General features: G+C 52.9%; 13 protein-coding genes across 13 annotated transcripts; 4 read left to right on the top strand and 9 right to left on the bottom strand.

Annotated features, from left to right (window-relative positions):
* Window positions 1-568: 568 nt before the first annotated feature.
* On the top strand, window positions 569-2,143 carry HETIRDRAFT_13599 (uncharacterized protein; the record flags this gene model as incomplete). The annotated part of the gene is made up of 5 exons (XM_009544846.1): window positions 569-1,107; window positions 1,166-1,236; window positions 1,291-1,364; window positions 1,743-1,952; window positions 2,009-2,143. Coding segments are annotated over 5 exons (1,029 nt in total), but the record flags the coding sequence as incomplete, so codon positions are not given.
* Window positions 2,144-3,891: 1,748 nt separating this feature from the next.
* On the top strand, window positions 3,892-4,972 carry HETIRDRAFT_311712 (uncharacterized protein; the record flags this gene model as incomplete). Its single annotated transcript, XM_009545621.1, has 2 exons — window positions 3,892-4,825; window positions 4,887-4,972. 2 exons carry the CDS (start codon window positions 3,892-3,894, stop codon window positions 4,970-4,972), a joined length of 1,020 nt encoding a protein of 339 aa, XP_009543916.1.
* A 1,147-nt stretch (window positions 4,973-6,119) lies between these two features.
* HETIRDRAFT_170711 (uncharacterized protein) lies at window positions 6,120-6,847 on the bottom strand (the record flags this gene model as incomplete). The annotated part of the gene is made up of 6 exons (XM_009545620.1): window positions 6,120-6,143; window positions 6,197-6,204; window positions 6,257-6,310; window positions 6,399-6,530; window positions 6,601-6,664; window positions 6,719-6,847. The coding sequence occupies 6 exons, from the start codon at window positions 6,845-6,847 to the stop codon at window positions 6,120-6,122; spliced, it is 411 nt and encodes a 136-aa protein (XP_009543915.1).
* Window positions 6,848-7,865: 1,018 nt separating this feature from the next.
* On the bottom strand, window positions 7,866-8,768 carry HETIRDRAFT_146807 (uncharacterized protein). The gene is made up of 3 exons (XM_009545619.1): window positions 8,513-8,768; window positions 8,164-8,443; window positions 7,866-8,109 (listed from the first exon to the last, which is right to left on the bottom strand). Exons 1-3 carry the CDS (start codon window positions 8,714-8,716, stop codon window positions 8,024-8,026), a joined length of 570 nt encoding a protein of 189 aa, XP_009543914.1. The 5' UTR covers window positions 8,717-8,768; the 3' UTR covers window positions 7,866-8,023.
* A 223-nt stretch (window positions 8,769-8,991) lies between these two features.
* On the bottom strand, window positions 8,992-9,807 carry HETIRDRAFT_314117 (uncharacterized protein; the record flags this gene model as incomplete). Its single annotated transcript, XM_009545618.1, has 1 exon — window positions 8,992-9,807. One exon carries the CDS (start codon window positions 9,805-9,807, stop codon window positions 8,992-8,994), a length of 816 nt encoding a protein of 271 aa, XP_009543913.1.
* A 1,495-nt stretch (window positions 9,808-11,302) lies between these two features.
* On the bottom strand, window positions 11,303-12,709 carry HETIRDRAFT_48586 (uncharacterized protein; the record flags this gene model as incomplete). The annotated part of the gene is made up of 6 exons (XM_009544948.1): window positions 11,303-11,334; window positions 11,404-11,553; window positions 11,610-11,692; window positions 11,761-11,945; window positions 11,997-12,170; window positions 12,218-12,709. Coding segments are annotated over 6 exons (1,116 nt in total), but the record flags the coding sequence as incomplete, so codon positions are not given.
* Window positions 12,710-13,473: 764 nt separating this feature from the next.
* Window positions 13,474-16,118, top strand: HETIRDRAFT_444128 (uncharacterized protein; the record flags this gene model as incomplete). Its single annotated transcript, XM_009545617.1, has 6 exons — window positions 13,474-13,765; window positions 13,864-13,913; window positions 13,995-14,079; window positions 14,214-14,503; window positions 14,560-14,871; window positions 14,927-16,118. The coding sequence occupies 6 exons, from the start codon at window positions 13,474-13,476 to the stop codon at window positions 16,019-16,021; spliced, it is 2,124 nt and encodes a 707-aa protein (XP_009543912.1). The 3' UTR covers window positions 16,022-16,118.
* Window positions 16,119-16,293: 175 nt separating this feature from the next.
* Window positions 16,294-17,046, bottom strand: HETIRDRAFT_155403 (uncharacterized protein; the record flags this gene model as incomplete). The annotated part of the gene is made up of 4 exons (XM_009545616.1): window positions 16,294-16,703; window positions 16,762-16,814; window positions 16,878-16,958; window positions 17,026-17,046. 4 exons carry the CDS (start codon window positions 17,044-17,046, stop codon window positions 16,622-16,624), a joined length of 237 nt encoding a protein of 78 aa, XP_009543911.1. The 3' UTR covers window positions 16,294-16,621.
* Window positions 17,047-17,666: 620 nt separating this feature from the next.
* Window positions 17,667-19,321, bottom strand: HETIRDRAFT_472712 (uncharacterized protein; the record flags this gene model as incomplete). Its single annotated transcript, XM_009545615.1, has 3 exons — window positions 17,667-18,263; window positions 18,343-18,505; window positions 18,560-19,321. 3 exons carry the CDS (start codon window positions 19,319-19,321, stop codon window positions 17,782-17,784), a joined length of 1,407 nt encoding a protein of 468 aa, XP_009543910.1. The 3' UTR covers window positions 17,667-17,781.
* A 55-nt stretch (window positions 19,322-19,376) lies between these two features.
* HETIRDRAFT_408379 (uncharacterized protein) lies at window positions 19,377-21,936 on the bottom strand. Its single transcript, XM_009545614.1, has 12 exons — window positions 21,711-21,936; window positions 21,545-21,652; window positions 21,205-21,483; window positions 21,061-21,146; window positions 20,922-21,007; window positions 20,588-20,869; window positions 20,451-20,537; window positions 20,256-20,397; window positions 20,119-20,201; window positions 19,958-20,058; window positions 19,819-19,901; window positions 19,377-19,756 (listed from the first exon to the last, which is right to left on the bottom strand). Exons 1-12 carry the CDS (start codon window positions 21,765-21,767, stop codon window positions 19,507-19,509), a joined length of 1,644 nt encoding a protein of 547 aa, XP_009543909.1. The 5' UTR covers window positions 21,768-21,936; the 3' UTR covers window positions 19,377-19,506.
* A 706-nt stretch (window positions 21,937-22,642) lies between these two features.
* HETIRDRAFT_248196 (uncharacterized protein) lies at window positions 22,643-22,862 on the top strand (the record flags this gene model as incomplete). The annotated part of the gene is made up of 2 exons (XM_009545613.1): window positions 22,643-22,721; window positions 22,777-22,862. Coding segments are annotated over 2 exons (165 nt in total), but the record flags the coding sequence as incomplete, so codon positions are not given.
* Window positions 22,863-23,072: 210 nt separating this feature from the next.
* Window positions 23,073-24,044, bottom strand: HETIRDRAFT_381632 (uncharacterized protein). Its single transcript, XM_009545612.1, has one exon. The coding sequence runs from the start codon at window positions 23,949-23,951 to the stop codon at window positions 23,244-23,246; it is 708 nt and encodes a 235-aa protein (XP_009543907.1). The 5' UTR covers window positions 23,952-24,044; the 3' UTR covers window positions 23,073-23,243.
* A 365-nt stretch (window positions 24,045-24,409) lies between these two features.
* On the bottom strand, window positions 24,410-26,116 carry HETIRDRAFT_313566 (uncharacterized protein; the record flags this gene model as incomplete). Its single annotated transcript, XM_009545611.1, has 5 exons — window positions 24,410-24,806; window positions 24,866-24,921; window positions 25,089-25,477; window positions 25,531-25,920; window positions 25,984-26,116. 5 exons carry the CDS (start codon window positions 26,114-26,116, stop codon window positions 24,410-24,412), a joined length of 1,365 nt encoding a protein of 454 aa, XP_009543906.1.
* Between the last annotated feature and the right edge of the window lie 184 nt (window positions 26,117-26,300).

The following is a 26,300-nucleotide window of genomic DNA, read 5'->3' as shown; positions in this document are numbered from 1 at the left end:
GTCACGCGCAGACATGCAAGAGTTCGACTATCCGCCCGGCGTCAGTGCTGCTCGACCTAATCTCGACGACGATCACAGGCACTTTCACAGCCATTCGGGCTCGCTTGCCGGCTACGGATCGTCCGACCGTGGGCTGTCATCTGCCACGAGCTATGGCTCCTTTGGGGTGCATGCTTTTGCCCCGCCGCATTCGACAATGCCTCGGTCGATGGGTTTCCAAGAACGGGACTTCGCCATGCCCTCGACTGACAGTTGGCCGTCCGCACCAAACACAAACAGACTTGCGTCGGCGGCGCCCCTTCTGAGCCACACAATCCATTCTCTTCCCCCCCACCATCCCTCCACATCTCCTTCCCTCCAGCTCGCCAGCGGCAATCCCGCCGGAATCACCATTGACAACGGCGCGTACCCTGTGTCTGGTAGAGCCCTCCCCTCCCTCCCCTCCGCGTACAAAGACAGGGATACCTTCATCTCTCGCGGTTCGATTTCAACACCCAGCCAAACTACGTTCACCCACGCCCCCCTCCCCTCTAATCCTCTCTCCCCTACATCCCCGTCGTCGCGCTCGACACTCTGGTGGGGCGAATTAGAACCTTGGATGGACGAAGAGTACGCGAAACAAGTCTGCGGCCTCATGGGCTGGGATCCCGTCAACGTCAAGGTCCCTCATCCTGCCCCGGATCCTATCACAGGCCAGCAAGCCAACAACCCAGGCTATTGTTTCCTCACTTTCCCAACCCCCACACACGCGGCTTCCGTTCTAGCACAGATCAACAACAGCAACCCTAACAACCCCATCACTATGCCCAACTCCACCAAACCCTTTCTTCTCAACTGGGCCTCGTCAACTCCCATCCCGCCGTCATTATCTCCACCAGGTGTGGCAGCTCAGCAACAGCAACAGTATCCCAAGGAGTACAGCATCTTCGTTGGCGACTTGGCCCCGGAGGCATCAAACTCGGACCTCGTCGCTGTCTTTCGCAACCCCGTTCTAGGTCTTCGTAACGACCGCGAGCCCAAGTTCATTCGCCCTTTCCTGAGTTGCAAGAGCGCAAAGATCATGTTGGATCCCGTTACCGGCGTTTCACGGGGTTACGGGTTTGTTCGGTGCGCTCACCCCTTTCAATCCTTTATCAGAACACGTGTTCACTATGAGTTGTGCCAGCTTCACCGATGAGGCTGATCAGCAGCGTGCGCTGATCGAGATGCATGGCCTTTACTGTCTCTCACGTCCAAGTAAGAGTGACATATATGCGCGTTGTTTATCTCTAATTTCATCCTATGATACAGTGCGCATCTCTCCTGCTACCGCGAAGTATAAACCGCCGCCATCTCTCGACTTACCTCAAGTTCAGCTCCCGCCCGTGGCGACTGGTGTCAATGGGGTCGACGACAAGTATCAGTCTGTCACCCTTGCGCTTCCTATGCAAGTCCCCCAGACCAAAAGTGTTTCTTCGCCGATTGCTAGCACCAAGCCACCCTCGAACGGCTCCACAAACTCGCTCAATAGCTCCGGGGTGTCATCCTCTAGCTCCGGGTCGTCACTTTCGGCGCCATCGTTAAGCTCCGGTCCCACATCGAGCGGCTCAGGATCCACGCTAGCCTCAGCCTCTGATGACATGGTGCACCTTCAAACTAACATGCTTTCCCACCTAGCTCAATACGCCAATGTCGGCATGAAGATGGGTCCAAACTCTGTGCTATCCATCACAGCTCCCTTTGCTGGTCCGCCGCAAGAGCAGAACACTCCTCCCAGGTACAATATGACGGAAGAGTCGTGGAAACACCAGGCCCAAGCGCGAGCGATCCTCGGCAACCTCATCGGCCCCAACGGCGAGCAGCTTACGTCTACGGATCCCTACAATACCACAGTTTTTGTGGGCGGATTGTCTCCTTTGATCTCGGAGGAGACACTGAGGACGTTCTTCGCGCCTTTCGGCGACATCCATTACGTTCGTGTACATCCTCTGTTTTCCGAGCATGGGCTTACCTCGACGTATGCCAACAGGTGAAGGTCCCAGTCGGAAAGCATTGTGGTTTCGTGCAATTCGTGCGCAAGGCGGATGCGGAGAGAGCGATTGAAAAGATGCAAGGATTCCCCATTGGCGGGAGTAGAATCAGACTCAGCTGGGGAAGGAGTCAATGTAAGAGGATTCCATTTATCTCCCACCTCAAGTTGTTCACATCCTATGGAACAGACAAAGCAGCGCAGGCAGCAGCGCAGGCCGCCCAGGCAGCTGCTCTACAGGCTCATTTACAAACTCAACCTCAGCCTGAGAGAAGCCAGCCGCTGACTGCAGAGCAAGCCATCCAGCTATTGCAGAAATTTGGCTTAACCGGCTTCCTCTCCAACAATTCTGGCGGAAGCGATGCAGCCGGGATGCATCCCCCGAATTCGAACGACTCGCGTCAGACCAACGAAGAGACCCTTCGCAAGATGCTCTTACGGGAGAACGAGAGTGGACTTCCGCCGAACTTTGACATCTTCCCCACAAATTCATTCGCCGTCAACCCCAACGCCAATGGTGGACAGAATGACGGTCGTTCAAACCCCCAGAACTTGTCGAACTCGTTCTCCCCGTTCTCTCCCGAGGCTAATAATTTCCTCGAGGATAATAGGAGCCGCGATACTGGGGGCTCACTCAAGTCTGACATGATGTCTCATTCGTTCAGGGGTTTCACAGGTTTTGGCTCGGCGCCCATTCAGACTCAGGACATAAATAGTATGAATGGCGGCGGGAAGACGCCGCCGATCACACCAACCTCATCTCACGCCGGCCGACCTGCCAGCACGTCTCAAAGGTTCGGGTCATTCCTCGAGCACTCAGGCTCATCTTTCTCCGCGGGTCGCCCCTCTGCTACCACTGCGATATCTCGTCCGCCCTCGTCCTCTCTTCGCCAGGCATCTCCCCCCAGCCGTGAGCGCAACGACTACTTCGACGTTCATGATCATGACACGATTCACGACCTTAACGGCACATTAGCCAGCTTGGATCTCGACCACAATAACGGATCGGCTTGGAAAATAGCCGAGCGGACTCAGGATTCAGCGTGAGCCGCTGGCACTGTTTCGAGGCGTACGCAGGGTCAGCCGATAGCGCACTGCCCAGGTCGTGGTCTCGCAAAAATTTCACGTCCTCTTACTACTTCTCTCTCGCTTTGAAGTTTTGCTTGCTTTGAATAACATATCACAGTAAAGTCAATCGTTTGGTCTCGTTTGATTTGATCACACACTCCGCCTTACATTTCGACTCTCGCATCTCTACGTTTTGTTCCGCGTCTCTTCTCTGTCGCCTCGTATTCTGTCGTCGTCGCATGCCGTTCCGCACGTTGAAGTTGGTCGGTCGCATTTGGACCTTTCTTGGTCAGATTCTTCATTTATTTTTTCCGCGTCTTCGTTCACTCCATGAGGGCTCTATGTTTCCACACTGGCTTTCCCTCATGCGCCACATTCCTATCCTTCCAGTCTATCAGACATATATGTTCCTCTGTTCAGAGTTTGTTTATTTCGTTCGTTAGCGTCGTGCATCTGCGATGATGTTACTAATCCTGTCTGCTGTCTTGAATTTTCTGTCTCCAGTAAAACGTTTGTCAATGTCAACCTCAGTTTGTCATGATTGTTTCTCGCCTCTAGCTTTTACTTCGCCTCGTTTTGCAATGGCATTTTCTTTCCCGCTCTCGTTTTTGATGTTCTGGATGGTGATGGTGATGGTGATGGAGGGTACATATACCAGATAACTGAATGACATGTCTCCGCCATGCGCATCGTCGCTCGATTGTCAGAGTTGATGTTGCTCAGGACGAGCACGCGTCACGTGGACACCGAGAACGTGCTCTGTTTATCCTAAGTCGGGCTCCCGTTTCTTCAGGTCATAATAGAGCAGGACTTAGATGCTCGCAGTTCTACCCCAGACAGTATCTGGCTTCACGGTTCTCCCAGTCGCTTACTCAAATTCATCCCATCATATCCTTTATGTTCGACCGCACACTGGTCCCCTCAAAAGCTCGAAAGGCAAGGGCAAGGTATTGCCGGATGGACGGACACTCTTTGTCGTGAACCTGCCTCCTGATGTGACTGAGCGCGAGCTCGTACTCCTCTTCAAGTCATGTGGAACTATTGAGCAAGTCATCTTTAATTCAGACTCTGGGTCTATGCTATGGCAAGACGAACAAGAAGGCAGCGAGGAAGAAGGCGGGGCGGGGGAAGACTGGGATATGGAGTCAGACGGGTCGCAGGACATCCATCCAAGCAAAAAACAGAAGGTAGTCAAGGACGATCCCCCAATACCCAAGGTCGCACCTCTTCCTTTTCCACCCCTTCGTGCTCTCCGAAAAACCGGGCGCACGGCGCACATCGTCTTCCTCGACCCTTCCTCCCTAGCACGCGCGCTTTCGCTTCCCAAATCCTCCAAACATCAAAATCAAGCCGTACCACAGTCACTTTCATGGCCAAACGCGACAGAGTCGCCACTCGGGCTCGCACACTACACCGCATTGTACGATGCACTCCGTCCGCCACTCGATGCTGTTCGTGCTCACGCCGACACGTCCATTGAGCTACACGACTTCGAATTAGCGAAAAAGCGGGCGTCCGAATCGAAGTATAAAAAGGGCGAAGCGATCGTGGACGACGACGGGTTCACACTTGTCACGAGGGGTGGGGCATATGGGCAGACGGTAGGAGGTGGTGTCAGTGTTGCGAATAAAAAATTTGTTGCAGACCGCAGAGGGGCGAGTGCATCAGGAGCGAAGAGAAACAGGAAGAAAGGGGAGAAGGAGAAGACAGGCTTTTACGCTTTTCAACTGCACGAAAAGAAGCGCAACGGTCAGTCGAGCTATCTATTAAAAAATCAATGGGCCTATCACTAAATTGGATGTATCTGCAGATCTTATGGAGCTCAAGCGGAAATGGGAGGAGGACAAGGCGAAAGTCGAAAAACTCAAATCGTCGAGGAGATTCAGGCCTTATTGAACTTGGTGTATACGTGAGGCAGTCGATGTATTAGTTACCTTGATTGAGGTTCGGGTGTTACGGCGATCTGGAAACGTTTGTCGAGATCGCGTCTTTTTGAGGCTTATTAGGTATGATTTGACCGGGCGTGCGATGTATCCGTTCTGAATGTGCTGTGCACTTGTGAGCGGGGAGAAGGACGATGAGCAAATAAAACGCGTGATATCTCACAGAATCCTGTCTCTTGAGCGCAAAAACGTCAGTGGGCTATATCGAAGGGTATCGGCCATCCTCATGTCTACCGAAACACGTCGAGAACGGTCATGACCATAAACGCCTCTCATCGATCCACCTCCCCTCTAGTCCCTATACTAAATGATACATCGTCCGCATTTCTGCCTCTGCCTCTGCCCCTTCCCGCAATCGGGTGCATCTCTATCGTACCAGAAATCCCCGCCTCTCGACGTCCGAATGCCCATCTTGACGATCGGACATTGCACTGAGATGCCCGCACCTCAGGTGTTGTCGTCTCCGACAGATCGGGTCGACTCGTTAAATCCAGATCAATCACCCCGAAGTTCACGATCTCGTGGATATCCGTGGAGGACAATTCATGTTGGTGCACCCTGCGCAGGTCGAGTACGAGCCTTTGGCCAGCAACGTTGATGATCGCGATGCCGAACACATTCCAGAGCATGATCAGGGGGGTCTACAACGAGATGATCGGTACCCAGCAGTCAGAGATGGTACAATTGATCAATCACCTGTCTATCCTGCGCCCTAGAGAAAGTGTTGCATGATCATAAGTGAGAAGCGACACAGAACAGGAAGTGGGACTCGCCAGATAATCGTAACAAATAAGTTACAAAATAGAGCACACTGGACAAAGTATTTGAACGACTTCATATATGATAAGGCTGTACACTTACAATAAAATATATCACCCCTGCGAGAGTCAATAAATCAGCGACTATGCGTCTCTCGATCGACAAAGGATTCAAGTACCGTCTCGATACAGCGTTCTTGCTAGCGGTGACATTATATGAATGCCTTGTCTGAACTGTGGCAACTTCCACATCGTGACGGTCAACATTGAACACTCAAGCGCCAGGCTGCGTTCGTCGCTGGTTAGCAAAGTGTAGACGGGGTGAATGTATGGCAAGAGTGTTCACCCAGGGAGCCACAACACCCACTGGAATTGATCAACGAATGGGACTTGAACCCGTAATGTAAGAAGCGACTTACTGAAGACGCTAGAACCATCGCGTCAACGATCAATCAAAGGTTCACAAAAATTTCACGTACGGGAGACAAAGGCGATACAAGTGTGAGTCACGTCAGCCAAGGGAAAAGCCTCATCTAGTCAAAGACAGTCATGAGCTTCACCAGACAGACAGATACAGCTATAGAGACGCAATGGTCTGCGGGTGAGAGAGGCTGGGCTTACCAGTCAATTGTAGCATCTCCCATATCAAGAGCGAACTGCTCGCCACAAAATACAAAACAAACATGCAGATGAGAGTCATTAATATATTCTGTGCGCGTGCCCACACTGCCCAGGCACGTAAGAGAATGAGCACTGCAGTGACAATGACCGAAGGTGTCTTTGGGTAAGAATTGAGGTCTCACATCCTGGATATGATACTCACCGTGTATTGATGTGAGGGATACATACATCAATATGCCTGTTCCCATCGTAGCGCGAGCACAAAACTGTACCATGAGAGATTGTTAAGTTGCCCCTTCAGGAGGATTGAGAGCTCATACGGATTTGGTATTGAGATATAAGAATCCGTTGATGTGCGCGCAGAGGATGGCAAGCCCAATAAGGTTTCCGTATCGATTGAGCATGTAGATGCTCTTGACGATGGACCAGCGTGTCGGCCAAATATACATTGCCTCGTCTCTAAGAGTAAGAATATAATCATAGAGAAGGAGTGTATAGCCAGCCCATGCGATGGAACTGCACACGCACACACATAGAGAGAGAGAGAGAAATCAGTAAGATGCAGTGCCACATTTGCTCTAAACACGAACCGGACTACCCGTAGGTCGTAGGCAAATACCTCGGGAAGGCTAGTCACTCCGAGAGCATGGATGGTCTCGCAGCGGCTACTTGCATTGCAGATCAGGGAGGTCCTGTAGAAAAAGCACCATTAGTACATATCATGATTGAAAAGGATCAAAGCCTATAACTATCTCACATCAATGATATATACTCTCTGGACTTATCCAGATTAGCACGAAATAGAGAGCCCTGAGCCCTGAAGATCCTCGTCGCCTGCCGTGAAGAGACCAATTATGAAGAGAGCGAGTGGGCCCCTCGGGGCTGCAGGGAGGCTGAAGGGGATCGGAGCGGTTGCGATAGAAAGAAGTCACCCGCTGCCAGGCGGATGAAGTGGGCACATGTACTTACTTATGAGAGCTTATGAGCCGACGCAGTAGTGCCTGAATTTATGTTAGCCCTGTCTACTTGATACTCCATGACACTGTGACACAATTGTCGCTATGTTACATACTTGTGGCCAATGGCAACCCGACTCCCCACACCCAAGCATGCTGGGCACTTCGAGAATACGTCTAAATACCCACTAATAGCAGTAAAGAGTCGATCACGGCTCCGGTATTGAGATAGTCGAGTTATACGTTGCTGATCTCGATAGAGGATAGTCCCATAAACATAAGACGATACGCCCACCAGTTTGGACCGTTTCAAGCGATCCATCCCGCATCAGTCCTCCAAAGTCGCAGGCAATGATTGCGTTCCCGGATATCCGATGACCACTTCCGTGGCCAACAGAGGCCACTTCCTTCTTATCCAGTGTTGATAATACAGGATAAGCTGCACAAGAGTATGACGGTGTCATAATAGAAGACCGATGGGAACAGACTGCGAGAGGGTCACGTACTTGAGGAGTATACACCTGGTTTCTCATTGATAGTAAGTACAACTTCCTGTGAACATGGTACAACACATAGCTTTGCACAAAGTTCGAATACAGCTGTAGTTTAATAACAGAACACATTCCTGGTTTGCATATCGAAATGATCGAATGCTATCAGGTCGCCGCCTCAAGCGATGTAGCCTGGAGGAGCATCGACTGGCGTTCCCGCGATCTGCGAAGACGAGGCCGGCTCCGCAGGGGAAGCATATGCCGCTGTACACCTTCAGTCAGTTTGTGAACGGTGGGAAGCTAGCGCAGATAACACACGAAGGTTCTCCTCGTCTTCCAACGCTTGTCTGCGCATATAGATTACACGCTCCCGCGTCTTTTCCAACATGCTCACAAACTGGAATAGGCCTTGGTCTCTTAGCCGAATGTCGGCCTTCGTGCCATCTCTTAAGCCTCCTTCTGGTGAAGGCTTGATTTCCAAAGATAGATAGTTCGCACCGAGCATAGGTTGTTGGAACTTAGTTGAGATCAGGGAGTGCAAGGGAATAGACAGAGATTCAAAGGATGATGGGTGGGCTGAGGGGACTACGAATATCAACTATTCAGCGCAGAGTCTGATTGAGCAGCTGCATCGCACACAAATCAGTGAGGATAGGAATCAACGCACTCTCTGATCAGTTAACCACAACCTCCCTACTGCCTCGAGCTTCTTCGTACCGCCTGACCCTCCAGATGTGGCTCCAGCGCTTGGAGGCGCGTCTGGAATCGTTAACGCTACCTCTGCTCCCGTATGGATCGTCATGATAGTCGTTTCACCAGGCAGAGGGATAGGGGTCCTGTCCTCCTTCAGCATCGTCCAATTCAAAGCCATGGTGATTCCAGCGAAAGGGTGAGAGAAATTTGATAGAATGCTGAACAAGTACGGTACTGAAATGGTTAAAGTCAAGATGTCGCCACTACTTGGCGCTAAACATTGGCTCATATGCACAGGAATCGATATAGATAACCACTATCTCTCGTGAGGCCTCCAACAACCTCCAACAACAGAGACTAGATCGCGTACACGATATGTACGACTACCTAATGATTTAAAAGTACATCTTCTTTGAGTATTGAATATTTGACGAGATGAGATTCGAACATTAGCTAAACGACGTGACAGATGATCTCTCCGTGAAGGAGAGCAAACCAACCATCGTCTTTGGTACCCCACTCCCTCCAGATTTGCACGAAGCGAGCAAGCTCATTTTTGTCGGCAAAACCATGGTCTATTGCCCCCATTGCAAAGGCCGACTGAGCAGTGCGGTCCGCCCACATCCCACTCCACCAGGCGCGCTCTTCGGGAGTGCTGTAGCACCAAGTTCCAGCGGTCGTCGTGATGCTGGCTCTGTCGAAACCTGCTTGGAGCGCCCACGCAACAAGCCGTCGACCGGCATTGGGCTCGCCGCCATTAGCGCGGGCAACTTTGAAGTAAAGCTCCCGCCATTCGTTCAGCCCTTCCACTTCGGGATACCATGTCATGGCTGAGAAATCTGCCTCGCGCACTGCGACAAAGCCGCCCGGCTTGGTGACGCGACGCATCTCACGAAGGGCTTGGATGGGATCACCCAAATGCTGCAGCAGTTGATGGGCGTGCACGATGTCGAAGGTGGCATCCGGAAAGTCGAGCGCGTATGCGCTGCCGACGACAAAGCGAACATTGTCCACGCCTCGCTGGGATGCATTGGCACGGGCCTGCTCTAGAATGCCTGGAGTCGGTTCCAGGCCGGTGACTTGTCCCTGGGGAACCAACGTGGCGAAATCGATGGTTATGGTTCCGGGACCGCAGCCTACATCCAGAATGTGCATGTGTGGTTGGAGAGATGAGAGAAGATACCCGGCCGAGTTGGTTGCGGTGCGCCAGGAGTGGGAGCGCAAGACAGACTCGTGATGCCCGTGGGTGTATACAGCGGTGGTCGACATTGCGGTAACCTGTCGGCAGATGGTTGGATCATTTGAAGCAGTATTCTGTTAACGTCGGCTAACTTTGCAGAGCTGAGGGTCGTCAGCTAAGTATATGTGAGGAGCAGTCTTAGAACCAGAAGATGGGTATGGACCTGACGTATTGCGCTGTAGATGCCTGACAGAAGTTAGAATATCGGTATCCCAATAAGCCCTGACTCGACCCGGAGCCGAGGTGGGTTTGAAAGGACCTCAGGTGGGTTAGAGAAAAGACATAGAGATTACTGAGGTAGTTTATATATAGGAACCGTCCCGAAATCTCAGGCGCCCTAGTCGTCCGGATATGTATCGCAGTGGGGACATATCGAAGGTTGAAGGTCATATAACGTTCTTACCTGTAGACTTCGGTGAGGTATGATGCATGATGGGGCGCTAACGGTTTGTGTCAACGAGAGGGATGGAAATCAACCGCCAGGCCAAGATCTCCAAGAGCCATGACTGAATGTACATTTAGATACATTACATTATCTTTGCATACATATCATGGCTACCTGGCGCAATGGTAGCGCGTTTGGCTTCGATTGCCTTATGTAACCAAAAGGTTGCAGGTTCGAGTCCTGCGGTGGTCATTGTTTTTGGGATGCTACAGTTTTTGTTCGCGAGAAGTCGTGCATATGCTGGTTGCAGATTCTTGGCATGTCGGGTCTGCATAGGATGAAAACAAATGGGAGGATGAAGGCTACCATTGTTTGGCGCTTGGCTGCGGGTTCGAGTCCTTCGATGGTCGTCTTTTTGGGTTTCGATTGTTCCGTTTTGACCATCATCTGCTCAGTACTTCGCAAGCGCTCAGAAACTAGGACATAGATACGTGTAATTGAAATATCAATGGGTATGGTATTGAGAGACATGTGGGTGTACAGTACTGAATGCGGGTGTTGAAATAACGCAGTCAAAGAGATCCCGAAAACCTGACATCGTCCTTATGGAACTCACAAGGATGCCTTCCTATAGCAATACCCTCACCGGCAACTGCGCGCTTCACCTTTGTCTCACTCGTCCCGTCTTTACCTTTTACAGTCACATGCACGCAATACTCTTCCGTCACTTCATCAACGAAATGATACTTGCCGCATACGCCCTCACCAAAGGGATGCGGAAAAAAGTCGTCATCTGCCTCATCGGGATTGTGGAGAAATGGGTGGTATAGGGCTTGACGGGGCGTGATACGCTTTGTAGAATCGGGGTTCATAACCTTCTCGACGAGATCCAGAGCCATCTCTATGTCATCGGTATAGGATTCGGCGGGAGGGGGAGGCGAGGAGGGTGTATGTTGGGACGATGTCGGAGAAGTACAGTAAGAGGATGAAGAGGATGGAGGTGGTGGGTGTGAGCTATGTGCATGGCGTTGTGAAGAAGGCGAGTTATGGGGATAGAAGCGAGGGTCCGGTCGACAAGGGACCTTTAATGACGGATTTTGGCGTTCGATGAATTCACGCCATGTAATTCCGTCTGGCGTGATGGAAGGGATGTTGGTGGCAAACGTTCGACCTGGAAGCATAAGATGAATAACGAGGGTCAGATAATGTACCTACGAAAGCGAAAAAAGACAAGGCAGACTGTGTAGCGTAGCAATCTTCTCCATTCTCCGCTTTCCGATGATACTCGCGATCTCCACAAGAGCTTCTACATCATCTCCTGACTGGAACAGAGGGAATTTCTTTATCAAAAAGAAAAGAAGAATCATCCCGGCAGACCACACGTCGATGGCTACATCAGACACAGATTGAGGATGTTTTCTGAAAAAACATGATATGTGCGCCTACCCCCAGTCTGGTCACCACATTTGAGTAGAACTTCGGGGGCCCGGAATCCCCTTGTTCCCGCTCGATTGGCTTTTGAGTGAGGTCTACAATGCAGGAACGTCACTGCCCCATGAGTATCGTGAAGATTGCACAATAAGCACCGCCTGCTCACCGTGGATCGTTGTCTAGGTACCCGACACGGTCTGAAGGTCGGTGGCATTTTGCGCGCGCGTCTTTTTGCATTTTCTTTATGTGAGTGGTGTCGTATTCATCATGCTTTCGTATTCGACCATGCGGGTGACCTCTCTGGTACGGAGTATGGAGGCAAGCACCCGCATTGGGTCCTCGTTCCAAGCGCTGGACGACAGTGAAATTGACACGCATGTGAGTAATTAACTAGGCGCTCACACATGCAAGGCCAAAATCACACAAGGTGCCTGTACCCGTATATGGGTCAAAGAGGAAGTTGGCAGGCTTGACATCTCGGTGAATGATACCTCGCGCATGTATGTCGCGCAAGGCTCTAAACATGCATCGGAAATATGTCTTCACGCCTTCGAGAGATAAAAGTCGATACATTTCCTGGTCTCATGTCAGCGCATACAGTCATGCGGAAAGGAAGGACTCACTCGAAAGTCTCCATTGCGGTGGTATGGCATGATAGCGACAATCTGATCCTCTTCTCGAAAGGCTGTTATTAATTGTGAGACGTGTCTACATCCTCGACAGTCTTCCATGATCATGATCTCATTTCTGATCCGTTCAGGATTGCTTGTGACATAGATCCTTTTGATGGCAACAAATACTTTACTGCCAGATGGTCGGATAGCGGACTGATAATGAGCGGAAGAGGTGGAGGGGTGATGACCATGCCAAGCAGTGTTATCCCACTTGGTGTGGTAGCCGACATCGAGGGCTTTGTAGACAGAAGAAAACGTGCCTGTGCCCAGTCGATCCACAATTCGGTAATCTGGAAGGAGTGACGGAACGTTTCTTTCCAAATCAGCAATCTCTTCCCGAATTTCCTCCTGCTCGACGTTTGACTTGAGGTAGATGGTCATCTCTTCATCGAACTCGTCGTCGTCGTCTTCGTCGTCTTCTTCTTCTTCGTCTTCTTCCATGCTGCTATCATCATCTTGGGCGCCACTGGGGCGCTCTTGATCGGCATCGGCAACTTCCATCTCCTCCTCGTTGCTGCTCATATCCTCGTCCAAATCGACGAAGGTTTGTCTGTTTGTCTGGGCTGGTGGCCGCGGGGTCACCGAGGCTGCGTAGTTTGGAAAGAGCTGGGCTAAGTGGGACTGGTACTCCATCCCTGTCCCAGATTGAAAATCAGAGTCTTCTTCGATACCTGCCCTGGCTTTTGCAGCGGTATAAGTACTCAGGTACGCTCGATTGCGTGCATCCGAGGACGGCACCTCGAGAGGGTTGGACGAATGACGCGAGAGCAACGCAGCGGTGGCCATTGATAAAGTGGCGCCGCAAGTGGCAGGTGTACAGATACCGTTTTCTGGGATGTGTGCAATGTGGGAAGAAGCAAGTCGTTGGATGGAGCAGCAACACGAGGACCGGCGGCAAATAACAAGACGCGTCGAGGCGCGACGCGACTGTCACCACGAGAGACCCACGTGATGAGGTTAGGGCAGGCCGGAAAGTCAGGTCTACTCCCAGGCTCGATGAATCTAAAGTGCTTGAAGTACTTGGTATACGGAGGACACTGTATGCGGTCGTTGAAGGGTTATGCGACCTGGTGTGATGCGGGTGCGAGGAAGTGCGAGGACAGCGAGGCGCAACGCCGGGGAGTGCAGTGGGATGCTGACCTCATTACCGAACCTTCGTCATCCCCACCACTGAGATGCTTCATCCGCAGACCCGCCTCTGACCGATGTCCCTCGCTCGCTCATTCCTCTCAGAGCTGCTCTCCAACTCTTTGCTCCAGCAGGTCGCTCCTCTGCTCGCCGTCGTACTCATTCCCATCTTTGTCCTATCCTTGGTTAAACACTTTGATCCGTTGGCTTCATCCGTGCTCTTCATGCTCAGCTCACTAAGTGCGGCACTACCCTGGAACTGGGGGAACAGTCACTCGCCCCCGCGGTCCCAGCCAGAGAGGCTCAAGAAGAAGAAACCTCTTCGGACGCGTGCCGATCAGTTGCTCGCAAACGGAGACGCAAAGCCAGGTACTTCTCAATGTCGATTGACAGACATCTGTCCTTAACTTCAAAAGCAGAGAAAACACTAGAATCCAGCGAGGACGGCTCATATGATTACTATCCAGGACTTGTCAATGTTTCTGGCACATACTGCTTCATGAATTCGACCATGCAGGTCCGTTCACAGCGATGAGCAACTATTTGCCTTTATTGAAGACATTGACTACAGGCTTTAGCATCGCTATCTTACCTTCAGCCGCGTATAAACGCTATTCATGATAAAGCTGAAGCTCTTGACGTCCCAACGCCCGTAATCGACGCCTTGCAAGAATTGCTACACAGTCAGCGCGCCTTCTCTCCCTGCACTTCGAGAACGTCGCTCACATATATCACGCAGCCCTCAATACCCCAAAATCCTATTCTTCACCCATTCGTCCGATACGTATGATAGATGCATTATCTAACCACGAACCAGGAAAGAAAAGCCCACTATTCTCATCTCGCGAGCATCAGGATGCGCAAGAATTATTTCAGCTTGTATCCGAATGCATCAAGAAGGAAACATCCGCAGTGGACAATGAAGGCCTACGTGACCGAGGTCTCGGCGGCTTGTCCCAAAATCTACCAGTCACCGCTCGCGAGTTGGGCAAAAACGTATTCGACGGCTTGACTGCCAACAGACGCAGCTGTGTAGAATGCGGGTACACAGAGGCCGTGATGCACTTTGCTTTTGATAGCTGGCAACTGAATTTACCTCGTATGGCCGTGCGTGTCACCTCTTATCGTCACCGAAAAGGTCACATATATAAATACATGCACAGACAACCTGCAACATCGAGGACTGCCTTGCAGATTACACGCGACTAGAACTTTTGATGGACTGTATCTGCAGGAAGTGCTCGATGCTTGCGACACTTTATCGACTGCGGCAGGATGCCGAGAGGTTGACTGAAGCAGCTAAGGCAGACGAGAATGCATCTAGCTCGAAGAAGAAAAGGGCCCGAGAGGCCAGAAAGCTGGAGGCTAACGTGAAAGCTGCTTTGGAAGAAGAGCGGATTGAAGACGATATCAAAGGTGTAAAGATGGAGAGAGTGTACAGCAAAGCATCGACGAAGCAGGCGATGATTGCCCGGGTGAGATAATATTCAGCCTCACGGTAAATCACGGTTGTATTGATTTTTCTGCCAGCCACCTCCTGTTCTTGCTCTTCATCTCAACCGTTCAATGCACTATGGAAACTACGCGACAAAAAACACTTGCCGTGTTGATTTCCCCGAGTTACTAGACCTAACCCCATATACGACCTCCGGGAAACTTTCTACATCCCCATCTGTCCCCATATCCTCCCCACCTCCACCAATTCCTCGGTCCTCGACACCCATACCATCCATGTTCTCAACTCAGCGAGTCATCTATCGCCTCTCCGCTCTTGTCTGCCACTACGGTCAACACTCCTTCGGACACTATGTCTGTTACCGACGCAAACCCCGACCGCTTTCCGCTGGCGCCTCTCGCTTCAATCCTCCCAAGATGCCCCATTATCTTCAGTGTGACTGCGAAACATGTACGAAGTACGGGCCCGTGCGCGAAAGTGACGAAGACGACGAGCAAATTCTTGCATCTGCACGACCCGGGCGAGGCTGGCTGAGGATCAGTGACGATTCGGTATCCGAATGTGGTATTGAGTCCGTTCTGCAGGAGGGGTCGGCCACGTTTATGCTTTATTATGAGCGGGTCGTCCAGCCGCGTCCACATATTTATCCATTAGGCTCCCCCAAAGGGTCAGAAGACACCGTAAAGCCGAAGGCTAATGGGTCGACGACTTCCATGGTGACTCTGGCCTCGGGCGATACTGCGATGCCTTGTGAGGCTCCGAATACCGCGACTACAGAGAGGACGTTCGGAGCGAGGGTAATAAGGAGTGTCGAAGCTGGGCGGAGTCGGTCTTCTGGGGTGTCAACTAGGGAGTCCTCCAGCTCGCCTGGAACTTCATCTGACTCTATCCCGCGCGCTCGGACGCGAGATTCATCATTACAAGTTGATGGTGTTGAAGGCAAAGTCCCGTTAACAAAGACACCTGAGATCGAGATCATCCCTGCACTGCAGCCTGATGCATCTCTGAGCCCTGACCTCGCTTCCCCACCTTCCCTATCAGAGCCACCAATCCACCTACCATCACCTTCTCCCGCGCGACGTCCACCTCCTCAACATCGCATCCAGTCTCCACAATCTATCCGCACTAGGCAGATATCTCCTGCCAGGACCGTTGGTCTTCGGGCATAGTATACATTATTGCTTTCATGCTATTCGACCCATCCTACGTGGATTGTATTTGATAGATCGTGTACATCGCAATCACAGCTTTGCCTCGCATCTCTCCTCGTACGTTTGTCCTGTCTGTACGAGACCGCAAGGCTGTAATGGTCAAGATGTTCGCACCTTTGCGGACACTTGGACATACCACAGCTGTCTGGCAAGCGACAACCCTTGAACGTCAACTGCTTGATCCAACTAGCCTCTTCGTTCTTGACCCGGTGTCCAACACAAGACTCGTTCCGATACGAAAGAGAGCGGTTCCATTCTGCAAGCAGGTAATAATAAAGAAGTCCTGGCAGCCGGAGTCCCCAGAGGCGTATAAGTACAGACAATAACCCCATGCCATCTACGTGTACACTCAGGGCGCTGGTTTGACATCTACTCTGCCCTCCTCCGCAACGAGCTACACACAAACATGAAGAATGGAGCACAGTCACCCGCCATGGAGCGACGATAGTGTAACGCACGAGCTGTACAGGGCGTATAGGCGTGATATGATCAGATCGACGGTAATAAAATCCAAAGCCCACGCTGCGCAATGGGGTCACCGCGATCGTGGAGGGTAGGTCACCAGTAGATGTGACGCTCGATAGTGCGTTGTTTGGGGCGAGTGTAGACGGTGCGCTTGACGCGAGTGACGGTGGGGTACCTACGACACGTCATCGGTTCAGCGACGACACAGATGGTGTAAGGGAATTTGAGTATACCATGCGTTGTACACCTCGCCGGGTTCGAATTGTACTTCGACTATTTGTCGACCCTGGGTACAGCGCACGAGAAATTAGACTATTTACTATCGTCCTCGACAATACAAGAGACTGACTGCATAGTCGACGTGGGAACCGATGACGAGGCCTTCTTTCCGTCCGTAGGCACCGTGCTGGACGGCAACGATGTCGCCGGGCTACAACGAGACGGAAGCAAATCAGTCGTGCGGGACATTGCGGCCGAGGCCGAGACATGTTTCTCACGAGGATTTCTTCGGAGGACATGGTAGGATGAAGCGGGGTGAGGCGAGGGGCTCGAGAGTGGGCGAGTTGGTCGGGGCCGGTAAAGGCGAGGGATTTGCTAGAGATATCAGGGAACGGTGAGTGGGAAGGGGAGGACGCACGAAAGGCGGTTTATATAGATTAGATGGGGGGTTCTCAGGCGCATTTTACGTTCTAAGCGCGAGGCGCGAGGCGGACACGAGGCAGAGCTCATTGTTCCCTGATTTTCCCGGACCGCAGCCGTCTTTGGTAAATGTTGTGTCGATAGTTGGGCACACGCCTTCCTTTAGTAGATTATTCCGATAGCTTGCAAGCAGATAAAAGACGTAGGTGACTGTGAAGTGGGTCGCTCGACCGCTGGAGGCTAGCGACAGCTCAACACCACCGCTCAGTGCTTACAGGTACCTACTTGCGCCCATCTGCACATGCTAGCCTCGTGGATATTAAGCGTGTTGTAGTCTGATCTCGGGGCTTGTCAAGAACTCTGCCAAGTGGACAGCAAGTCCGAGGAGGCCGCCATGATCCTGCCAATCATTCCGAGTGTACAGGGCTCCACATCTTGCAGAATATTCCTAGATTCTGAGGAGAAACAAAACATGACACACGCCAGGGATCGGCACATTATGTGTAAACTATCGATGCGAGAGTGATATTGTCAGTAGTCGCTGATTATTAGTGTACTAGGCGACACCCATCTGGCACGATCGCATCATTTACCTCGCACAACTCTCCTCGATATCATCTTCGCCAACGGAACCATCCCCGGATCACGTCGCGAACCCTCAAAACGGCCTTCGTATCCTGTCCAATGACACTTGCGCCCCCACGACTCTGACCCTCCTGCTCGTCCCTAACCCATGTACCACTCCCACCAGTCCTCGCCTGATCCTGCAGTCGCTGCGCGATGCCCTGCAGGATCTCCTCACCACACTCCCGATATGCCTTCTCCAGCTCTACCTGAAGCACATGATACGGACGGCGCACAGCATAAGGTGCCAGCGCGTTGTACTTTCGCACCAACGAGTTTAGCTCCTCCACAGCGGTGTCGTGATAAGCGCGTTCCCGTTCTTCCCACTCTGCGTCACGCAGTGCTCGCACGTACGATAGCGTCAGCGGGGGTAAGAGCCCAGCAGGCTGCGACATTGTCAACGTGCGGATGGCACGACGGGTCCACGAGTCGCGGAGAACACCTCGGAACGAGGTGACGGCACGTTCGAGTTCTATATCGGTAAGATGACCGTCAGCTCTACCGCCGATCCTGCAGCAGTTTCAGATCGGCGACGGAGATGGCAGGCGCACCTCCTTGAATCTCTACCCATGGAGGCGCGGCACCCTGACGCTGCACGATCCGATTCAAGAGGTACTCCTCCCTTCCGACAAAAGGGTTCCACTCGTCAGACCTTCGCTGGATGGGCTGCCCCCTTCCCTTGATCGCTTTAAAGGCGCCCTGCAGGCGAGCTCTCTGCGGTGCCGCGTAAGAGATACCGGAAGCGAGCACAGAAAACGAGTAACGAACTTCGATTCGCTCTTCCACCAAGCTAGCCCAGCCCTTCACGCTGGCGGGGTTGGGCCTCGCCATGCCTTGCGATCCCTTGATTCCCAGTTGATAATCCAGGGTGCTCTCCCTGGCGCTTCCAAGCCGTTGAGCGTTCAGCGACCGCTTTTTGAGTTCCTTTTCCTTCTTACGAGCTTTTTCATCGGGGAGGTGAGATATCTGGGAGGATGGCTTCGAGGATGCGATGTGACCATATCGAACTGAGGACGTCGCGTGCGAAGGGGCTTTGAAAGTGGTGTGCCATGGTCTGTGACCCTCTATCGACGGCAAGAGGGGCTCATTTGTACGGCCTACCTGACCTGCGTCGTGTACTTTCGAGTCAGACGAGATGGCAGAAGGGCTAACATTGTCATCACTCAAGGGAGCAGAAAGAGCGTTCGATATCTGAGGCGGAGCCTGTCTCAGCTTCTCCTCAGCAGTCCGAATCGTCCCCATCCGGAGAGGCTTGTGCTTGTCCACGAGCATGCGCAGGACCGCATCGTGCATCGACTCTTCCCCGGTCCAGTTCTCGAATTCATCCGTCTTGATAGGAAGTTTGGGTGGCGGTTTGTCCTCAGCCTCCTCGTGCGCGGCATCGGCGAATAGTTTGGAGCTTGCGCGGTGATCTGGAGAGTCTTGGCATACTGTATTGATAGAGAGTAGCCGACATGGAACAGAGATGAGAGAGCTAGATTGGATAGGATGCGAAATACGGATGGTGTAGGATCGTCGGCACAAGTGCATGGACGTTGGGTTCAGGCTTGGTGTGACACACTTGCCGGACAGCCGGCCCGCCTGTAAATCCAAGACGCGACCGCTCTTATTCTGCATTGGCTACAAAGTCGTTCTCAATACAAGACGCTGGCTACATTTGTGATGGATCAATTCCCTTCTTTCTACGCTCAAATCCCCAGCCCGTCCTCTTGTGTTCAGACCAAGTTAGACGGGTAGCTGAAATCCTCGAGGGGTACAAAGTTCTCCTTGATGCTTCTCGCGCTCACGAACCTGTAGAAAATGCTGATGCTGCCCGCCTTGTCGTTCGTACCGCTCGCGCGCGCACCACCGAAGGGCTGCTGCCCGACGACGGCACCCGTGCACTTCTCGTTGTAGTACACGTTGCCGGCGGCGTTGCGGAGCTTGTTCGTGGCGAGGACGAGCGCTCTGCGGTCGGCGGCGAAGCTGGGGGTGTTGTTCGTGAGCGTCCGGGTGATGCGTGTACATGTATATGATGGCGAACGTACATCGCACCGGTCAACGCGTACTCGGACGTCGTGTCAATGAGCTCGAGAGTCTTCTCAAAGTCAGCATCCTCATATACATAAACCTTTATTGGAAAAAGTCAGGGTGACTCCAAGAGGGAGAAAAACATGATTTGATTACCGTGATGACAGGGCCGAAAATCTCCTCCTTCATGGTGATCGACTGAGGATCCTTGGTGAGGATGACAGTGGGCTGGACAAAGTACCCCTTCGAGTCATCGGCTGGGAGAACAATGAGCTATCAACAGTTTTAACGGATTTGAAAAGCGTGTAGATACATACCTGACCCGCCGATGAGGATCTCACCACCAGCCTCCTTGGCCTTCTTGATGTACCCGGTAATCTTGTCGAACGCAGGTCGGCCACTATACAAGACTGACATCGGCATTGTGAATAGCAAGCGGCAGAGTGTGGCTTACATGACAGGGCCCATGAAGTTGCCAAAATCTTGCGGCGCACCGACCTTGATCTTCGCGATCTCGGACAGGAGAAGATCCTTGAACCCGCCTTTCCAGACAGAAGATGCGACGTAGAGGCGAGAGAGGGCAGAGCATTTCTGACCTGAAGATGTCCTCGATCAGAGCTGTTCCAAATTGAACACACACAAAGATCACCTTGGTACTCGAAGGCACCCCGAACTGTCTGCAAGACAGCGTTCTTGATCTCGGCAGAGGAGTGGATGAGATGGAAGTTCTTTCCGCCTGCGCGAAGCGGTGAGGTCGAGACCGGAAAGGTGTGAAGCGTTACATACCGGTCTCGCCGACAATACGGGGGTAGCCCTTGTACTTGTCAAGGTTGGAGGCGATGTCCTTCCACAATTTCTTGAAGATGAACGTGCTGCCGGTGAAATGAAGCCCAGCGAAGCTAGGGTGGTTGATCGCCTGTGCGACCACCTCTGCTGGGGGGCCTGGGACGAATTGAATGACACCGGGAGGGATACCGGCTTCAATCAGGATCTGGTGAATGATATAGTTGGAGTAAGTTGCGGCGGGGGATGGTTTCCAGACGACCACGTTGCCGACGAGAGCAGGGGCTACAGAATTTGTTAGTCTCGAAAGGTAGGGTGATCGAGACGGCGGTGTTACCTCCAGACAAATTACCACCGATAGCGGTGAAGTTGAAGGGCGAAACGGCCAAAATAAAGCCCTCGAGCGCACGATACTCGACCCGGCTATTGGTATCTGTGTGAGACACATGCTAGGTCTATGATACGAGAGGGCTTACTTCCAAGATCCCGACGCGTTTTTTGGCGGCTGTTGCGAGTAGAGTTCCTCAACGTACTTCACACCAAAGCGGAAGAAGTCCGAGAGCTTCACCCGAAAAAAAAAATTAGAGACAGTGTAGTATCGAAAATGCTAGCCCACGAACCTCTGCGGCGGCGTCGATTTCTGCTTGCCAGGCGTTCTTTCCCTGGCCGAGGATGGTGGCAGCGATTAATTTGTACCTGTACTTTTTGCTGATGAGGTCGGCGGCCTTGAGGAAGATCGCGGCTCTGTCGTTCCACGGCATGCTCTCCCATTCGGATTTTGCGGCCAAGGCGCCATCTATCGCGCTGGTCACTGTGGCCTCGTCGGCTTCGTGGTATGCGCAAAGGTGCTTTGCATGATCGGCGGGGATCGGCTGCTTGGCGAGCTTGCCGGTCTTGACCTGGAGGGACCATAGATGAGATATTATAAGGTGACAAGGAAAAAAAAAAGAAAAAACATACGGGCTTTCCGTTGATCACGCACGGAACCTCGAAAGGCAGCTGTTGCTCCATCTCGACGATGGCAGCCTGCAGAGCTTTGCGTTCGGCGGAGCCAGGAGCATAAGTGAGCTGTTGAATCGCGTCAGATGGCGGCCTCCCCTGGCCAGTGGAGTGTATGTATGCGCACCATGGGCTCATTCTCGATGGCAGGGACTTTGAAGGAGGCAAGCTGGGCGGACGACATGGCTGTGAGTTGGTAGGCGAAGAGGAGTCAAGCGGTCGGACCAGGGATCCGACGCTCAGGCATCAGATAAGATAAGATGGGAGCAGATGAGAGACTCTGGAGAGCTGTCCACGACGGCCGGAGCTGGAAAACACTCCTCTACTCACACAGCCAGCGTCGCCAGCGTCGCCAACCTGAACGTCCGCCGTCGCACCCGCCGACCGTCCGAGCACGACCGCAACGACTCCTATCGACCGTGCGAGACTTGCGTTCTCGGCCATCGGCCCACCCGTGATCAGCCTTTTCTACCCGAGACATCCCGCGCCTGCACCATTTAAAAGCCCCCAGGAGCGCCGATGAGCGCCCCAGTGCACAGCACACAACTATCTCCAAACCACAACAATCCACTGCTCGCAATGCTCAACGTCCTCTTGCCATCGTCAGCGGCGATGGCCAAGTCTGCCGCCTCTGCCTCCTTCCGTCGGCCTCCTCGGGTGACGCTCGTCAGGCGCAACACTTCGCCGTACCAGAACCCCACCATGGAGCCCTGTCTCATCTCCAGCACAGGCTCCTCGCCCTCGCCCTCGCCCTCGCGCCCGTCACCCCTTACTCCACTCCATGCCCGTCCCTCGCTCCACGCAATGCGCACTCTCTCCTCTCCCTCTCCGCTCCCCAACCAGTCTCGGAGCAGGGCCGACTCCATTAGGAGCAGAGCCGCTCGCCCTTCCACCCCTTCCACCCCCTCTCCCCCGACGCGCACAAAGTCCGAGTCCGTCACCGCACGCTCGCGTCGTGCGCCCCCGCCGTCCTCCCTGCCGGCCCCTAAATTCGTCACAACAGACACATCCCATCTCGTCGAAATTTCCCTCCCCCGCCCTGGTGGCACCCCGTTTTCTCCAGAGATGGTTACCATCGCCGTGAAGAAGGGCGGCAGGATAGACATCGTCGCAGACGCGTGGCACCTCGAGCAAGACTGTAAGTCTCCCATCGCGCTCAATAAACGAGTACAATGTTGAACTTGTATTTCTAGGCCATTACGAATGGCACCTTGCCTTTCCTCTGCGGACAGTCGACATGACTTCCCTTCGCGCCACGTTCAATGACAGCGGGACACTGCTCACCATCAGCGTGCGCAAGGCTGGCGCCCTCGGCCGCATGTACGCATGATAGGCGCATCATCAGATCCTGTTTCCCAAGTCCTCTTTCATGCGCTGAGTTTTTCAACGGACCCTGTAGTACTATTCAAGTCCACTCTATACCTCATCAACAATTACTGTATTCATCGTCCTACTTTGTGACTGTTGTACTCCTGCTGTGCATCGCAATAACTTATAATTGTTTTCATGGATTCGCAGAATACATACATCGTTCTGATGACCACATCATATATATGTGTCATAATGCATTGTTAATCAAAACATGATGATGCGAGTGTGCGAAAGACAAAGACGGATTGAAACCATCAACCAAAATGATGATCACGACCGCACACTGCGCTCAAATCGTCGCGGGCAACGCGTCGATCTTACCTCTCAGATTCTCCAGATATATGTGCGACTCCAGGATGCTCGCCGCACACCTCTGGCACCCCGTCGCCTGCGCGACCTCCATCAAAAACTTCAACGAGAAGATGACCTCCGTCGTGGGCCTCGCCTTCAATTCCTCCTCTGCCTTTGCTCGGAAGTGCGTCAACCATCGGGGCGTCCCAAAGTGTGCCCCAGACCCATTGCATTGCATGCACTTGACCCCTAGCGCGCTCTCGGACTGCAGAACGTGCTGGGCGGCCTCCGCCCGACGCCGATGGAGGGTGAAGAGGCGATGATATGAGTACGCGGTGATCTGCTTCAGATCCTCCGAGAGAGGGCTGTCCAGCACGTCGATGCCCAGCGTATGCGACGACGCGATCTTGGCCTCCGGCTCGAAGTCGAACCGCGTGGCGATGGCGAACACGCGTAGCGGGGACTCGGCGAGATATTCGGGCGAGGCGAGGTAGGTGCGCAAACGTTCCATAACACCGGTCATGTCGTACTTCGATGCGGCGCATAGGAGGCTCACGAGCTCGTCTAGGTTGTGCGGCGTTGGATCGGGAAGAGGGTAGATAAAGCGTAGGAGCATGCCGACAACATTGGAGTCCTCAGAGACACTGACTGTGGGTGGTTGGGTGGAGGAGGCGCATGAGGATGGAGATTGGGGGAGAGTGAACATGGCATTGAAAAATGGTGAGGCTGCCGCCAGGAAACATTTGTGGACCGGGAAGTCTATTGGTACATCGTCGCTTGTGCGCAACACGATGTCTGAGGCGAAGCCGTTGAGTTGAAATTCGGAAGGTGAGGATGACATTGTGGTCATTGTAGCGATGGCTGAATTTTGCGGAGAGCAGGGCCAGGGTCAGCCTGTAATACTTGTACGTTTCATTCTGATCTGGATCAGTGGGCACAGGTGGACCGCCTGGTGGGAATTGGAGCGTGGAAACAGGGGCAGCAACTGGCCTGAGGCCGCCCAGGCAGTTTCACACAGTCCGTGTCAGGCTAGTCCGTTGGAGGAAGATGAACGATTGTGGACATCTATATTCAGACATTCCCTTGAAAGCACGATAGCAGACATGTACATACTAGATACCCTTTTCCCTTTTAACTCACTCGTCTCGTCCATGTCCGCGTCGATTAGCGGCGCCTGTGCCGGTCCATATCAACGCGCTCTCTGCTGCCTGCACGCCGCCGCGGCGCTCGATCTCTGTCTCTGCTGTGGCTCCGACGGCGCTCCCGTGTGTCTCTATCGTTGGATCGCGCGTGTGGAGACCGTGAGCGCGAGCGCTTTCTGCTGTCGCTGTCCCTGTGGCGCTTGCTATGTCCTCTATCACTTGGGACATCAAACACCATCCCGTATTGACGGCTGCTGTGGTCACGGCCATCTCTGTATCGTCGTGTGGCCTCGAGATCTTCTCGACCGCCGAATCCACCGCGGACCCCATCACCACGTCCTCTTCCTCCACGTCCGCCGCGTTGTCCCATGGTAGGATTGTTCGACCAGGAAGTATTGAGGCGGGCGACAGATTGTGAGCTATGCGGTAAAAAGGATTATCAGTATCACGATACTCTGAATCAAGTGATGGAACGTACAAATCAACCCATATGCGCCTGTCATCCACTAGTACATTTTGCATTTTGAAGTAGCCCTAAGTGTTTGTTAGGAACCCAGGCTCAGCACATGAAAAAAAAAAAAAAGCGTGCAATCATGTATTGCAACAAACCCCATTGGGTACAGCGAAACGATGAATCGTTGTACGTGCGGCAGGAGCTTGGAGAAAATGATTTCGGAAATGCTCCGATAATAAACGCGCACCTGTTCGGCCTCTTCCCGCTTGTCGAACTCGATGAATGCGTACTGCAACGAGTCACCGGTTTTTTTGTCCCGGATGACCTGACAGCTCATGATAGTCCCGAACCGGGAGAATATCAGCTCCAGGTCCTCATCCCGCGTCACCGGGTTCAGTTTGCACACGAAGAGGACGTTTTCTGGGGGGCGGACGTTGGCGAAGGGCAGGTCTCCCACCATCTCGAGGGTCAGCGCCGCCGCTTCGGCTTCTTTCTTTCGTCTTTGCTGCTCGGCCTCTTCTTCGGGGAGCTCTTCGAGAGGATCCTCATCCTCTGCGATGCGAGTGGAGTTGTCCGGAGGACGAGTAGGTACCGATTCGGGAACGACCAGTCCAGCAGGATCCGGAAACGGGTCATCTATAGAAGTGATGCTTAGATTTCGTTTCCGAGACCAGTCATATTCCACTCACCAAGTACGACTACATGGCGAATTCGAACATCCTTGAACGGCCTCCCCTCTTGATCCACAAAAATGTCGTTCAGCTTCTCGAGGGTATCAAATCCTTCCACGACATGTCCGAACACGGCATGTTTCCCATCGAGGTACTCGATTCCATCGGCAAGGGTGACGAAGAATTGACTCCCACAGCCCCCTCTGGGCTGCCCTTCCACGGACGGAGCGACGGCCATGGAAACCGTACCTCGTTCTGTGTGCTTCAAGCCGGGAACGATCTCCGGCTCGAAGTAGCGCGGCACATCCGTAGCAGAGCCATTCTGGGATGCGATGAAGGACCAGATGGATTCTCCCCCCGTGCCTGTTGCAGTAGGGTCGCCTGCTTGGGCCAGAAAGTCCTTCGAAACTAGTCACGGTAGTTTGCAGCACATGAGCACGGGGCGAAAGGAGCATGTCGAACGGCGCCTACCATTGAAGAACGCATTGAGGTTGTAGTAATACACTTTGCACAACTTGAGAAAGTTCTCGCACGTTTTGGGGCACGAGTCAACCTCCAGGTCGATGACGATGTCTCCGAGGGAGGTCTCGAGGAGAAGAGACATGACCACGGTCAGTCTATGAGGGTGATGTATTTCTATGCCTCTGCAGAGTGATGTTACGAGACCGGTGACCGACTGGCAGTGTATTATTGAGCCAACACAAGGAGAACGGACAACAGGAGACGCAATGAAGCACGTGATCTCACGCGTCGACCAGCCTCGTAGAGGGAAGGAATGAGCAGCAATC

The sequence above is a fragment of the Heterobasidion irregulare genome, assembly GCF_000320585.1.
Source record: "Heterobasidion irregulare TC 32-1 unplaced genomic scaffold scaffold_03, whole genome shotgun sequence".
Taxonomy (NCBI): Eukaryota; Fungi; Basidiomycota; class Agaricomycetes; order Russulales; family Bondarzewiaceae; genus Heterobasidion; species Heterobasidion irregulare.
This window is presented reverse-complemented; position numbering and strand designations above follow the sequence as displayed.

Coding starts and splice junctions, on each gene's coding strand:
- HETIRDRAFT_381632 (XM_009545612.1), bottom strand. CDS start 23,951: ATGTTCACTCTCCCCCAATCTCCATCCTCATGCGCCTCCTCCACCCAA.
- HETIRDRAFT_408379 (XM_009545614.1), bottom strand. CDS start 21,767: ATGTCGTCCGCCCAGCTTGCCTCCTTCAAAGTCCCTGCCATCGAGAAT. Junction 20,870..20,921: donor CGGTGGTAATTTGTCTGGAG/GTAACACCGCCG, acceptor CAAATTCTGTAG/CCCCTGCTCTCGTCGGCAAC. Junction 20,398..20,450: donor GGGTGCCTTCGAGTACCAAG/GTGATCTTTGTG, acceptor GGACATCTTCAG/GTCAGAAATGCTCTGCCCTC.
- HETIRDRAFT_146807 (XM_009545619.1), bottom strand. CDS start 8,716: ATGGCTTTGAATTGGACGATGCTGAAGGAGGACAGGACCCCTATCCCT. Junction 8,444..8,512: donor TGTGGTTAACTGATCAGAGA/GTGCGTTGATTC, acceptor TGCGCTGAATAG/TTGATATTCGTAGTCCCCTC. Junction 8,110..8,163: donor GGAAGACGAGGAGAACCTTC/GTGTGTTATCTG, acceptor GAAGGTGTACAG/CGGCATATGCTTCCCCTGCG.